Below are 14,382 nucleotides of genomic sequence, written 5' to 3' on the forward strand. Positions count from 1 at the left end.
GTATTAATTCATTGAATAGAAACACATTAGTGGTGGGGGTAGGGGAAAAGAAGGGGAAATACAACTTATTAGGTTCACTTGAACCAAGAGGTACCAAGAGCTATAGGCCAGAATTTTCAAGTCCGTTTGTCTAAAGTTTGACATCTAAATCTATATTTAGTTACCTAAATAAAAGTGGCCTGACTTTCCGAGGTGGTGAGGACTCATAAAACCCATATCAGTAATCAACTCTTAAAAATCAGGCTGCTTTTATTTATTTACAGATTTAGGTGCCTAATTCTAGGAATTCTGGTTGGAAACTGTTGGCATTTGGCCCTACTCCTCTAACTTGAACCTTGTCCTTAAATGGTTCCAGCAGGACCATCATATTCAGAAGGAAAACTTTTTTATTCACTAGCTTTGCTGCCATGACATTTCAAATCCATTTTCTTAGTTGACCATGTCTTATAGATTTGACAGCACCAGGTACATTTGAATCTGCTTTTGCTGGGGAAGCTCTTCAAAGCTGTTGGCTGGACCTGTTTGTGTGTTGGAAAGAATATCACAAGCTGATTTGCTGTATTAAAAGCTTAACCAAAAACTTTACTTTTCTACAGTCTTCAAGACTCAATCCAAATTTCCACACAGCTCAATGATTTTCTTTTTCTAGTTTCTATTCTATTCAGGTTCTTATACCACCATTAGCACAGTAATATCTGAGTGACTTTCAGCAGTGCTGTACGCCACATAACTAACATCTGTCACATGATTTGTTCTCTCTCTCTCTCTCTCTCTCTCATCCTTTCCCCAGAAATAGACACTCTTTTTCTTGATTGGTAATAGATATTTGATAAAACCTGTCTGCCTGCCTGTTTTAGTTGTGGTCTTACATTATAATGCATTAAGTTTTATGCTGAAGAAGTATGAAATAACTAAAAGTAGTTTGATTCAAAATACATGCTGCTGTGCATTCTGACACAATACACAGTGGTAAACACTGAGAACTTGAGTCTTTAGTCTTTCTGACATTGAGTAGTGTGACAGGTATGGCAATTTCCTGCCCTGTTCTAGACAAACCTATTGAATTAAGTCAAATCTCTTTGAATTAAATTTAATGTCTTTGGACTCCATTGTATTAAACAAATGATTTATGCATCCTTGTGGGTCAGGGATTTATGTATTTCCATGAAGAAGGGTAGCTAATGTTCCTCCAGGAATTGAGACCACTGTGGATTGTTCAGGTAAATTCACTCATAAGAGTGGCCATTCTGCACCAGACCAATGGTCCATCTCACCCAGTATCCTGTCTTCTGATGGAGCAGATGCCAGATGCTTCAGAGGGAATGAACAGAACATGGTAATTTTGAATGATATCTCCCCTGTCATCAAGTCCCAGTTTCTGGCGGTTTAGGGACACCTGGAGCATGGGTTTGCATCCCTGACCAGCTTGGCTAATCTCCATTGATGGACCTATCCTCCATGAACTCATCCAGTTCTCTTTTTGAACCCAGTTATACTTTTGGCCCCCATGGCAATGAGTTCCACAGGTTGACTGTGCATTGTGTGAAGAAGTACTTCCTTTTGTTTGTTTTAAACCTGCTGCCTATTAATTTTATTAATTTAGTTCTTGTGTTATGAGAAGGAGTAAATAACACTTCCCTATTCACTTTCTCCACAGCATTCATGATTTTACAGACCTCTATTATGTCCTCCCTTAGTCATCTCTTTTCCAAGCTGAATAGTCCCAGTCTTTTTTTTTTTTTTTTTGGTCTCTCCTTGTATGGAATCTGTTCCATATCCTTAATCATTTTATTGCTCTTCTCTGTTGTAACACCTCCATAAAAGCACCACTACCTGGAAACGCTTGCAAATATTAGTTCAGGTTGGATTCTCCAGAGATCGAGGCAAAGAAAGGATTTTCAGATAAATAGCACAAGTTAAGCTGACTCAAGGCCTTCTTTCCAATACAACAAATGGACAGAACCTTGTGTCCAAGAGGGAGCCCCAATCCTTCCCGGGAAAGGTTGGAAGGACTTGGCCTAGTCTGTGCTGTTCTGAGCTGAAGCTGTGATGAACTTGCGACCACAGGAAAAACCCATGTGTGGGGTTTGAAGGACGAATCACCAAACTAGAGTTGGGATGATCTCTAGTAAGCTTATTAAAATGTATGTACATTCTTTTATTGTTTTAATGTTTTTTTTGTAATGTTTTTAACTTAAGAATGAAGGTGCTTGCTTAGCAAAAGCTGTGTGGTAGATTAACAGATGGATAAAACTACATATCACATAAGGGTGAATACTTTTCACATATCATGCTTTCACCCCATATCTGACCTCTCAGTCCTTGTCCTCAAAGGAAAACTGTATAATGGTTCCTTCTGGTTTTAGAATCTGTGAATCTTCAAAAGATGAGCCTGGCACTTAAGTTCATAACTTTGCTGCACACTAAAAAACATGGACTTGACTTAGATAGACTGGTTTTATGACTCATTACAACAATTTGTAACACACCCTACTGCCTGCTAATCTTTTATGGCCCATGTCATTCTAAGAGGTCTCTTATAGTATGTGTGAACTCCTTATGCTTAACATCTGTCCCACCTTGTATTTCACTTAGACACTCTAGTTACCTTCTCCTGACCTGAGGAAGAGCTCTCTGTAGCTTAAAAGCTTGTCCCTTCCACCAACAGAAGTGGTCCAATAAAATATATTACCTCACCTACCCTGAATATTTATTGCCTCTTAAACCTTAATTAATATTTTTATTAAGTTGAAATTTCCATATCAACATCACAATGCACAAAGAAAAATGAAAATTATAAACTTAAAATTGCCATCTGTGGCATGCAGCATAACATTAACATACATATGTTTGACATTATAGGGTTCACCCATATCCATAAGGGGTTGTGTCTCCACCAGCCTTGTATCTTTGGATATCTTAATGCTATGCTGCTATGGTTCAGAACTCTGATACCAGTAGCCAGCTTACTAGCATAAGGTTTCACCTGCCTGGTTACTCCTTGCAGGGTGACCCAATATCACCTCTCGTCCAGAGTTTCCCCTAATCCATCCCCCAAGTTCTTACCAGACATGCAGACTTTTCCCCTATGGTTAATCACCCCCTAAGGCAGGGGTCGGCAACGTTCGGCATGCGGCTCGCCAGGGTAAGCACCCTAGCGGGCCGGGCCAGTTTATTTACCTGCTGACGCAGCAGGTTCGGCCAATCGCGGCTCCCACTGGCCGCGGTTCGCCGTCCCGGGCCAATGGGGGCGGCGGGAAGCGGCGCGGGCCGAGGGATGTACATAAAAGCCCATGGGGAGAGTATAGGGACAGAGGGTCTCAGACACCTAACATAGTTAGTTTGATAACCTGGCAGAGAACACAACAGCCAGACCTCCAAGGAGCTGGGAAGTGGTGGAAAGTGAGATGAGGCACTGCTGGGGATGTTCCCCTCCTCATCTGTTGGGATCACATGGTGCCAGTAGGACCAACACACTTGTTGCATTATGAAGTTCAGGAGGAAGGAAGGGGAGACAAAGAGGTTTGGGGAGAGACCATGGTGGAGGGGGAATGGACACAAAAGGGAACCAGATATAATTTAGGTTGTTCTTTTCTTTCTGATATGTTCTAAGTATAAAGTAAACATTTATGTGCTTGAGCCAGTGCCATTCATTACTAGGCACTGAACAGAACACTAGCTAAATGTGTGCATGTGTGTATATATGTAATAATTATTTTCTGGGGGTTAGCGGGGGGGTAGGCAGCATGTCATTGCTCTCCCAGATACTTTCAGCATCCAAATCCTTAAATGAGTACAAAAAATATTATAAATGGCAACCCCACATGAGAAACATCCCCAACAAAGAGGGCATGGAATGTTTGCAGTTTATATTCCATGAAGTAGCGTGCATCCTTCAAGTAGTTCTGTGAGTCTCTGAGATTGTGTAGGATGCATGGTCTCAGCAGGCTTCTGGATCAGAGATCTTCTTTGTCTTATGATTACATGTATGTCTTGTAATGTCAGAGTTCCTACACAGGGGGAATTTTCTGCTAGAGTTTCCTTTCCCCCTATTTCAAACCATTTTCAAATAATGAATCCCAAAACTATTACCCTAATCTTAAGTGCATCCAGGTAAAGCAACATCCCCAGAGACATAGTTTGCATCCTGAACGTATCTGAAGGTTGAATTATGTGTGGTCTTGCAGAAAGATAAGTAGGTAAGGAAGAGCAATTGTGGGTAGCTACCCTTATTGCTGTCTCTAGGTCCATGCTGCAGGAATCCACAAATGATGGAATGGCACAGTCTAAGTCAGAAGGGATCTTCTTCTGTTCTCAGGGTTCCCAACAATACACAATTGGCTCTGACTCTCAGCTGGTCACTGTAGTCTGTATGTGATTTCGACTTAGGGAGGGGAAAGGGTGGTCACCCAGGGGTGGATGCAGGAGGAGGATGGTGGATTGCCCCAGAGAAGTTGGGAGCTCACTGTGTCATGTTCCATGGCCCCTAAGTGAATACAAAAATTGTATCTGAAACCCTAATAATAATTTATTTCCTCAGCTAGTGTACATTTGTGCAATATTAGTACAATGATTAAAACTAAAATATATAGTCTGAGTGCCACTGCACAACATGTAGCTTGATTAAATTTTGAATATTCAGAACAAAGCTATTTCAGTTGTACATTGTACAGATTCTGGTTGTGCACAGAGCTCCTCTGGAAACATTCACATTTGCTACTTTGTATGCCTCTTCATGAAACTTCACCCAATTCTGATGGGAAATCATTGGGAGTGTGCTGTTTAGATTGCTGTTGGTGTTGACTGCATTGTTTTGCTCTGAAAAGCCTCCCAAGCCCATGGTGGTGGTCTTTCTTTTAGTGAATCTGAGAGATGCTGATCGACAGTGCAGGAAAACAAAGACACTATTGCTCTACACAGCCTGGCCCAGTACAGCATAGGCAGTTGCAGTGCACACTTACTTTATTAGTCCATCAGGGTGACAACCCAGTGCTGAAGGGAACTACTTCTAATGGTGAGAACATTTCAGTCTCTGTAATCATTCATCCTTGCACTTCCTGCTGAGACCACCCCCAAGGATGCCAGTTACGTTTATGATTGTTTTGTGAATACTTGTCCCCAGGGAACTGGACAGAGGCCACCAAGCCATTTCACACAGACAGACCCTCCCCTCCCCCCACCAACACCTGTAAGATGATGGCGGCTTTCGGACTCCACTGAGCTGGGCTGAATTTGGATGGATGACTTGAGGTCCTGATGCAGCAAAGCCGTTAACCACATTCTCACATGCTGTCACTGGGACTACCTGCATACTTACAATTCAGTGTGTACTTAAGTGCTTTTGCTGAATGGGGGCTATAGCGGGGAACTGCTCCATATCTCCTCCCATTACCAACTCCTGAACTCTCCAGTTCCCTGCTTAAAAGCACCCAATAACCTGCCACCTACTGCTTGGCAATAACTTAGTCTGGACAATGACATCACTGTTGGCATCATAATGAATATAACCTCACGTAAGTCATGTGCTATAAAGATCCAGAGTGTTGCTATTTACTTCAGTAGGAAAAGGATCAGGTCCATAATGCCTTTGAGTGCATACTGCACAACAAGTCTAATAAGAGCTTGATTTTTATTTTTGTCAGCTGAGCCTTGGAACCTTTCAGGCGGAACATTCTAATTTAACTATCAAAGTTTTTCTCTAAAGCTATTACCATAACTTTGAATAAAACAAAGTACTTGCAGTGCAGAGTTATACAGTAGCTGCAGGATAGCATTAATAGATCCTAACAGAAGGAGCTGTGTTTTAATTACAGTGTTTTGTACATATTTAGAAAGCAAATTATTTGAAGACAGAGCTATAGTCAATACCTGCAGTGCTGCTAATGAAATTATAAATAAATGTCTTCTTCAAGGAAGCATTCTGAAATTATAAAGTCTCCTTGGAGAAATTACACCAAAATTATTTATCACTGGTGGGAAATACCCATATAACCCATTGGTGAGTGCGCTTTATAGGTCCCACTCTGTGCCAGTTCCCAGAGGATATGAGCTGTTACAGCCCCCAGCAAAGGGGGTTTGCCTCTTTAGCTCAAGCTGTAGCAGCTCATGCTTTTTAACTCTGGAGGTCTCTGATTCAATTCCCAGTGTGTTGGCCAAGAAGGTGGCTGTCTCACATACATCCTCCCCCTCCCCCCCCCCACACGTTTCAGTTTGACTATTGTAACAAAAGTAATTACATTGCCTGTTACAATTTACCCCTGTAGACATGGACAGATTCTTCCTTCAGATCCATATATTCCCTCTTCAAAGTTATTTCAGCTGGAAGTAATACCAAATTTCCTATTGGACCTAAGGCTTCATTTTTCAGAGTAATTTAAAATTAAATAGGGTTGTAAAGATTTTTTTCACCATATAATTAGGCTAGTTTCACTGTTTGTTTCAATAGAATGGAATACTTTAGATAAATCCAGAAGCTCTGGGTGGTTAACAAAAATACATAAAATTTAAAAATTGTTTATATTCCTTTATTAATTTTTATTATAGAAATTTCCACTAAATATTAAATAAAGGATAGGGTGACCAGACAGCAAATGTGAAAAATTGGGACGGGGGTGGCAGGTGATAGGAGCCTGTATAAGAAAAAGACCCAAAAATCGGGACTGTCCCTATAAAATCGGAACATCTGGTCACCCTAATAAAGGAATAAACATTTACTCCACACTTTTGAGCTACTGAAAATTAGAACAATGGGGCCTGGAAAAAAAGATAGTTTACAACTCAGTGCAGAGGTTCTCAAACTTCATTGCACTCTGACCCCCTTCTGACAACAAAAATTACTACACAACCCCAGGAGGGGAACCGAAGCCTGAGCCCCACTGCCATGGGTGCGGGAGGAGAGGCAAAACTGAAGCCCAAGGTCTTCAGACCCAAGTAGGGGGCCTGTAATCTGAGCCCTGTTGCCCAGGGCTGAAGCCCTTGGGCTTTGGCCCCAGCAAGTCTAAGCCATTAAAATGGGGTTGTGACCCACTTTGGGATCCTGACCCATAGTTTGAGAACAGCTGTCCTAGAGCAATGTTCTATTGATCAAGCATGGCTTTGTTTTCAGTATTACCAAAGTAAAAGTTAAGTATTTTCTGTTTAACCAAGTTGTATTATCATGGTCCCAATGCACTGCTTATTCAGACAAAACTTTCATTGATTTCAATACTTCAGTGGAAGTTTTGCTCATTTGATCAGGCCCCACAGTATTTTTCTACTATATAATGGTGATCTTAAGGAAATCAAACAGCTAAGATGCTGGCAACATTCGGAAATGTCAGGCCCAGTTCTTCCCCTATTGAAGGCAATGGATTTTTTTGTCATTGACTCTAGCAGGAGCAGGTTTGAGCTCTTTAAGAAGTGAGTATTCTTTTTAAGGCCGTCTTGGAAGTGGTGGTTTTGAAAACAAGAAACAAACAGTGATCCCTGAAACACATAGCTCTTTGTCAAATATATGTTTATTATTTTCAGATGTACATTTAATATAAATATCAGTGCATTCATTTCATAGTTTGTAAGCACATGTACAAAGCTGAATTTGAAAGCATTGCCTTCCTTCCTCTCCAAGTTCCTTCTGCTTTGTCTCTCCCCTGTCTGTTAATAGCTGCAGGAGTGGGCACCCAAGGGGAGACCACTGTATGATTGTTGAAAATCAGTAGCTGCTAGTGCTGCTTTCAGACCGGTTGGCAGTTAGTACTTTTTGGCTTGTTATAAGTAAGTAACCCATCACGTGCATGACATCGCACACAATGTCATGGACGTGATGGGTTAGTCGCTAATAGCAATGTCAGATCTTGAATACTTGTCTGAACATACCAGCCACAGACAGTCCTTCTGTCCGGTAACTGCCAGTGAACTGCACATTTTTAGAAGCTCATTTTGGACTTTATGCTTGTAGTATTCACCATTAAGGAAGCAACTGGACAATAACAAAGAATACTTTTGCACAGCATCCTTCCACCACGTACCCTAATATCCAAATAGTGGGCCTGATTCTTCTCTCCCGCTAGCTTTACACCGATGTAAGTCCATTGACTATGATGAAGTCACTCCTGAGTTACAGTACTATAAGCGAGAAGGGAATGAGGCATAGTCAGTTTAACCATAAAAATAGTCACATATGTAATACATCTCTCTCACTGAATAGACTCTCCTTTTAAAAGCTTGACCCCAGTGTGTTTTCAATGTTGTTAACTTCACGTTCTGTCATCTTGAGCTTGACATTTGTGCACCGAGTCAGACGCTTCCGAAAGTTCCCGCTAAGTAGTATGTAAAGGAAAGGGTTAATGCCGCTGCTGGCGTAGCTGAGGCAGATGGAGAAGTAATAGCTCACATAGAATGTCAGTGATGGCTGAGAAATCTGAAGATTCACGAGCTGTATCACGTGGTATGGAGCAGCACTTACAACAAATACACCGACCAGCACCAGCACCATCTTGGTCAGTCTCATGACCCTTCGTCTTGGGATACTGGTATTGTAACTGCAACATAAATGTGAAGATTGGTAACTGTTAAATGAAGATAATATAAAGGAAAGCACAGATCAGTGAAGACAGTGTATTTTGGGCAAAATTTAGTCCTGACAGAAGCAGACACAACTCCCAGGGACTTCATTTTTATTTGTTGTGTTGTGTTTGCTTCTGTCAGGGCTCAATATGGTCTTATGGGTTCATTAGTATAGGTGGCACTGAGAAGTTTTTTTTTTTTTTTTTTAATAGGTCTGGTTGATGACAATTTGCTATCATTCAGAATATTGTGAACAAATATCTGCCCCTTCCAGCGTTGGAACTGTGCAGATTGGGGCCCACACTTCTGACTGCATTGTTTTAACTGGGGAAAAATACAGGGCAGAAGATCATGGCTGGCCCTTATGTGGTCCTAAAGAGGGTTGATAGGAATGATGCAAGGAAACTTCCCTCTACTACGCAGGTGTTGGCTATTTTTGAAAAACTTATGCACACTGTTCCCTCTCTGCAGCCGCTGGAGTGGAAGACACGACAAATGGAGTGGAGAGGGATAGGGAGGAAGAATCCTCTGCAATAGATGGTGGTGCCCACCATGTACACAAGGGATCTTGAGGAGAGATATGACTAGGGCTGGTTGAAGATTTTCTGTTGAAACTAATTCTTTTTAATGTACAATTGTGTTTTTGACTAAACACATTTTTCATTAAAAGCATCCGCTTTCTATGGAAAATTTGAAAAACAGAATGCCCCAAAATTGTAATATTTTGTCCAAAAACCAAAATATATTGATTTGGCAATGCTGCTGCAAAGCCTCATGGGTATTGTAGTTTGGTTGTCTCCTATCCCCCTTATCTTCTATGGGCTGGCTCCTTGGCCAGACTACATCTTCCATCCTGCATCATGACCAAGGATTCTCATGATACACCACTTCTTCTCTCTAAGAGAGAAGATCATGGTGCATTTTGGGAGATGTAGTTTGACCAGGTTGCCTGGCCCATAAAGGAGAATGGGAACTTGAGAAACCTGAGCTACTACTCCCGTAAGGCACCCACAGCATTTCCAAATGGAAATGTCTTGGTCAAAATATGTCAGTTTTTTTTTTAATATTTGAATTTCTGCCAAAAGTTTAAATTTTCCATGGAAAATTTTAGAATTTTTTAAATTTTCATTTAAATTTTCTGAACTTCCTATTTCCCTCCGCCCCCAAATTTTCAGCTATCTCTAATCAAGAATTTGGTCCTCTCTATCAAGAGTGCTAACTCAGTCAGCACTTGAAATCATTACATTTTAAAAAAAAACTGCTTCAACCAAAAGACAAAACCACACCAATTTCCCATCAAAGTTTGGCGAAACAATTCCTTTTGGATATAAAAACCTGTATGCACAATTGCAGCCAGGAACCTATTGGGGTTTGCAATGGAAATACTGACACAGCTCAGTACGGGAGTAGCAGGGTGACAATTCCAGAGGTAATTGGGTGAAATATAATGGCCTGTGTTATAAAGGAGGTATATAATAGATAAAGACAAAATGATCTAAGGCTTTTAGGGGTTTAAACTCTATGTATGTATGAGCCTTAATTCATTATGTTTTGAAAGAGTTTCTATTAATAATTCTGTCACATAGCTTCATGAGACAGCATTCGTATCTGAGAAAGTGTTTGTCCACCAAACCAAACCTAATTATGGGCCTGAGACTACAAGGCGCTGTGTATCTGGTTTGAAGTGCTGAGTACCCTCAACTCCCACTGACATCATGGGAGTGAAGGGTATACAGCGCCTTTTAGGACCTGGCCCACTGCAAACAAGTTCTTCCCACCCCTAGTAGCATATCTGGAATATAACATACGTTACCATCCTGCTTTCTTGTTTTGCTGATACATCTCCCACGTGTAACATAAAATCAATATATAGCAAATGAATATCAGTGGTAATGGAAAAAAGAAAGTTGTGATAGTCAGATAAAGCGTGTACCTGGAAAACAAAATGCAGAGAGAACAGACAGCATGTTTACATAATGCATATAAATAACCTCAGAAATGGGAAAAAAATATAGACAACATTTTTCAGAAAGTGGCCTCTGATTTTGGGTGTCCTGGGACCTCACTTTTGGAACCACAATTGAAGTCAAGGGGAGTTGAGCGTATTCAGCACTTCTGAGAATAAACTCCCAAAACACTCAAGCTAGGCCCTCAAAAACAGAGGCACACAAAACCAGAGGCCTCTTTTGAACATTTTGGCTGTGATTTAATTATAGGACAAGATACGCAGTGTACAGTTAGAGGGTCATGTACTTTGGGCATCATTCTGAAAGAACATGAAACATACAAATATGAACTCAGTAGAGCATCATCATTTTCAAAAGTGCTCAGGGTTGACCTAACTCGGCTGTCATTGAAGTCAGTGGTAACATTTCCATTGATTTCTAGTATCATTAGTTCCTAGCACTATTATTAATGCCAAGCACATCTGAAAATCCAAACCACCTTCTTTTATCCCCCCCCCCAAAAAAAATGACAATTCTATAAATAAGGCAGGAATCTGGGCACAGCCAGACACTGGAGGGCCATGTGTGTGTTTTGGAGAATGTAGGTAAATTTTTTCATGGGCCATAGCCTCAAATGAGCATAGCCTGTCTGGACAGACAGTGCACTGAGGATCTCTATGTGGAAAAGAAGGTACCTAATTCCAGCCAGAGACTAAGCACTCCAGGCCATATCCTCAGCTGCTGCACATCAGTGGAGCTCCATTGCATTCAGTTGTGCTGAGGCCATCAATTTTAATAATAATATCTAGGACTACTTTAGTGGAGATAGCCCTCTGAACTGCCAAGCAGGAGACCAAAGTTCAGCTCATTCTTCTGTTCCCTCATGTCAGGGACAGGAATGCTGCAGACAAAATGGGCCTGGACCTCAGCTGGTGTGAATCAGAACTGAAGTGAGTGGAGCTACTCTTTCACCAACTGAGGGCCTGGCACGTGTAGTTTTAGAACCTTACCAAAGTACATCATCAGGTGATGTTAGATCGAAAGCACAACTCTCCAAGCCATCTTTGAATTTGATTACTTTTGAGTAGACCCAGACAGGAAACACCAGGATCAGTGAAGCTGCCCACAGGCATAAATTAACGCGAATAGTCTTTGATCTTGTTCTCAGGCTAGTGAGGCGAAATGGTTGGACAAGAGCCAAGTACCTGCAAAAACAGGTAACAGAACAATATTATGGAAAAATAAAATGAATTAGGAAGTTTATATAGTTGTCCTTAAAGTAATAAATAAAATATCCATTGCCAAAAGTGAAAGCTGCTTTTTAAAAGTCATATAATGCTACAAACAGGAGGAAAAAGCACTTTGAATCTGCAGTTTATTCAAGCAGTGCTCTGAACAGTCCACAACTGCAGTTATGAGTCATTAAACTTTGGTTACCACTATGTCATTATCTGATTAAAATATGGCCATGTAGATCATTGTTGCTATCACTGTTATATAATTGCAACAAATCTTACACAAAGTATGTCAAGTAAGGTATCAATAGAAAAGTTATGATTTGCTGAATATGATTATGCTATCTCTATGCATGTATCATTTTTGTATTTGAAGTTCTGAGTATTGACTCTATACCTGAATTTCAAATGTTTGCTCCTGTGGTTAACATCCACAAGGTATTTAGGCTGCACATCTTGAAGGGACTATTCAAGTTAAATGGCCCATCAAAGAACACAATGGAAGACGCCTATCTACACTTAATGGACTTTCCTGTGAACTTTCTAGCTGGAGTATGGGTAATGGCTTCTGCGATGACTAAGCCATATCTTGCATGGACATGTGACTTGCCCATGTGACTCCAAACACCATCTTGTTACCTATAATTTTCAACAGTGAGAACAATGGGATTCCCTCCATATGGCGGAAGCTATAAAAAGCCCTGGGAACGGCTCCATTTTGCCTCTTTCCTGCTCAAACCTCTGGACTATATGGATTTATACTAATGGAAGCATTCTAACCAAGGGACTGAGGACCTTCCAAGTATTTGGAACCAACCAGAGACTTAACAAGCCAGCAGTTTATTTCATCACTGCTACAAGCCTGATCCAAGAACTTTGCATGTATTTGATTCCTTTAACCAATTTTAACTCTCACCTTTCTTTCTTTTTATAAATAAACCTTTAGATTTTAGATACTAAAGGATTGGCAACAGTATGATTATTGGGTAAGATCTGAGTTATATATTGCCCTGGGTATGTGGCTGGTCCTTTGGGATCAGAAGAACCCTTTTGTTTGATGAAATTGTTTTTAAATAACCACTCATCAGTAAGTCTAGTGTTTTTTATGGCGATATAAGGACTGGAATGCCTAAAGGAGACAGCTTTTCTGACTTCTTGTTAGCCAGTGTGGTGAAACAGAAGTTTACTTTTGTTGCTGGTTTGGTATATCTTATGGGAGAATAACCACCAGTTCTGGGGTGTGTTCGCCCTATTTCTCAGCAGTTTGTCCTGAGCTTGGTATTCTCGGTTGTGACCCACAAAGGCACAGTTACAACCACATCCTTTAACTGCTGTGATGGGGTTTTTAATAAATGATGGTACTGGAAGAAGTCAATTTCAGGACTCATCCCTAAAAGGAGTACACAAAAAGAAGACTTTAGACTGAATTATTTCCTGGAAGGGGATGAGGATATAACAGTGTACCTAAGACTTTCATTTTTCAACATAATTAAAGGCCAATCTGACATATTTGAGTAATAGGATCCCTCAAATCTGCTGTAGTTGTGTCTGTAGAATTTAAAAGATTTACTATCACTACTGCCAAAGAAATAGATTCTTAACTGTTCAACGAGTTCACTAACTCACAAGTAAACCTCCAGCTGTCCACAGTTTACAAATGCTACAATATAAATTCAATTGAAATTTCATGACCTACATATTTTGTAAAGGGAACTTTCATCTGTCAGCTCAAAGTGGATTAAAGTTGTCTCTCCTTGAGCTAAAAACCAGAAGATTAAATGAAACAATTTATATGGCAGAGATGTAACATTTAAATGTTTACTCAGGAATGTATAAGATAGACATTTAAGTACATTGCATTTGACATCCTTTTTCATTCCAGTTAAGGTCAGATCTTGAGGGTGATAACATTATTACTAACATCGCAGCTAGGTTAACCTGTAAATAATTTCTTTGGGGAGAATGGTCCCAGGTATTTTCTAATCTATGCAAGGAAATTCCATTTTGTTGGTGAAAACAATTAAGGTTAAGTTCTACTTTTCTGTCTGCATCTTTCCACACTGCAGTGGCAGAGTCCAAGAAATGTGGGGCAGACCATAAATAGGGTCAAAATGCAGAGAATACAAATCAGAGTATGGTCTCCAAAGATGGTGTAAAGCTTCCACATGCACTGCCCTGGAATCTGGTGCTGCTTTCTGCATCTCTTCCTCATTGTGCTTCATTAGAGAAGCCTGAGAGGTACTGTAATATATACTGGCTTGTCACAGTCACAAGGGGATGTAAACATAGCTAAGAGTCAGTGTGGCACAATTACATCCCAGCCAATCTACCCTCCTTTCCCTGTTGTGCATGTTGCAGGGAGGGTGTACGGTGTACAAACCTCTATGATGGTCTGTCATTAGAATCACCCAACAGAATCACCTTTGCACTGACATGATTCTCACTGTGCTGGTCAGAAAGCTTTTGCAGACACAAAATGCCAGCAGTGCAGTGGAAAGCAGCCACACTGCACCTGAGGATACAGCCCATTGCGTTGTCAATTAAAAGAGCTGGGTTTGGTATAATTCCTTAGAGTTCCCATTTCTAGTTGAGATCAGCTGCATTACAGAGGTGATATCTTTGCTCTAAGTCAGGAAAAGGGAACCTCTGGTTTCCTT

General features: G+C 40.7%; 1 protein-coding gene across 1 annotated transcript in view; it reads right to left on the bottom strand.

The window, feature by feature from the left end:
• Positions 1–8,194: 8,194 nt before the first annotated feature.
• The window catches only part of MCHR2 (melanin concentrating hormone receptor 2), a 41,673-nt gene continuing 35,485 nt past the window's right edge, over positions 8,195–14,382 (bottom strand). Inside the window, exons 3-5 of the mRNA XM_065402152.1 lie at positions 11,501–11,695; positions 10,358–10,477; positions 8,195–8,519 (exon numbers count right to left, since the gene is read on the bottom strand). Coding sequence (XP_065258224.1) covers positions 8,195–8,519; positions 10,358–10,477; positions 11,501–11,695 — 640 coding nt within the window. The remainder of the gene's footprint in view (positions 8,520–10,357; positions 10,478–11,500; positions 11,696–14,382) is intronic.

The sequence above is a fragment of the Emys orbicularis genome, chromosome 3 (assembly GCF_028017835.1).
Source record: "Emys orbicularis isolate rEmyOrb1 chromosome 3, rEmyOrb1.hap1, whole genome shotgun sequence".
Classification (NCBI taxonomy): Eukaryota; Metazoa; Chordata; order Testudines; family Emydidae; genus Emys; species Emys orbicularis.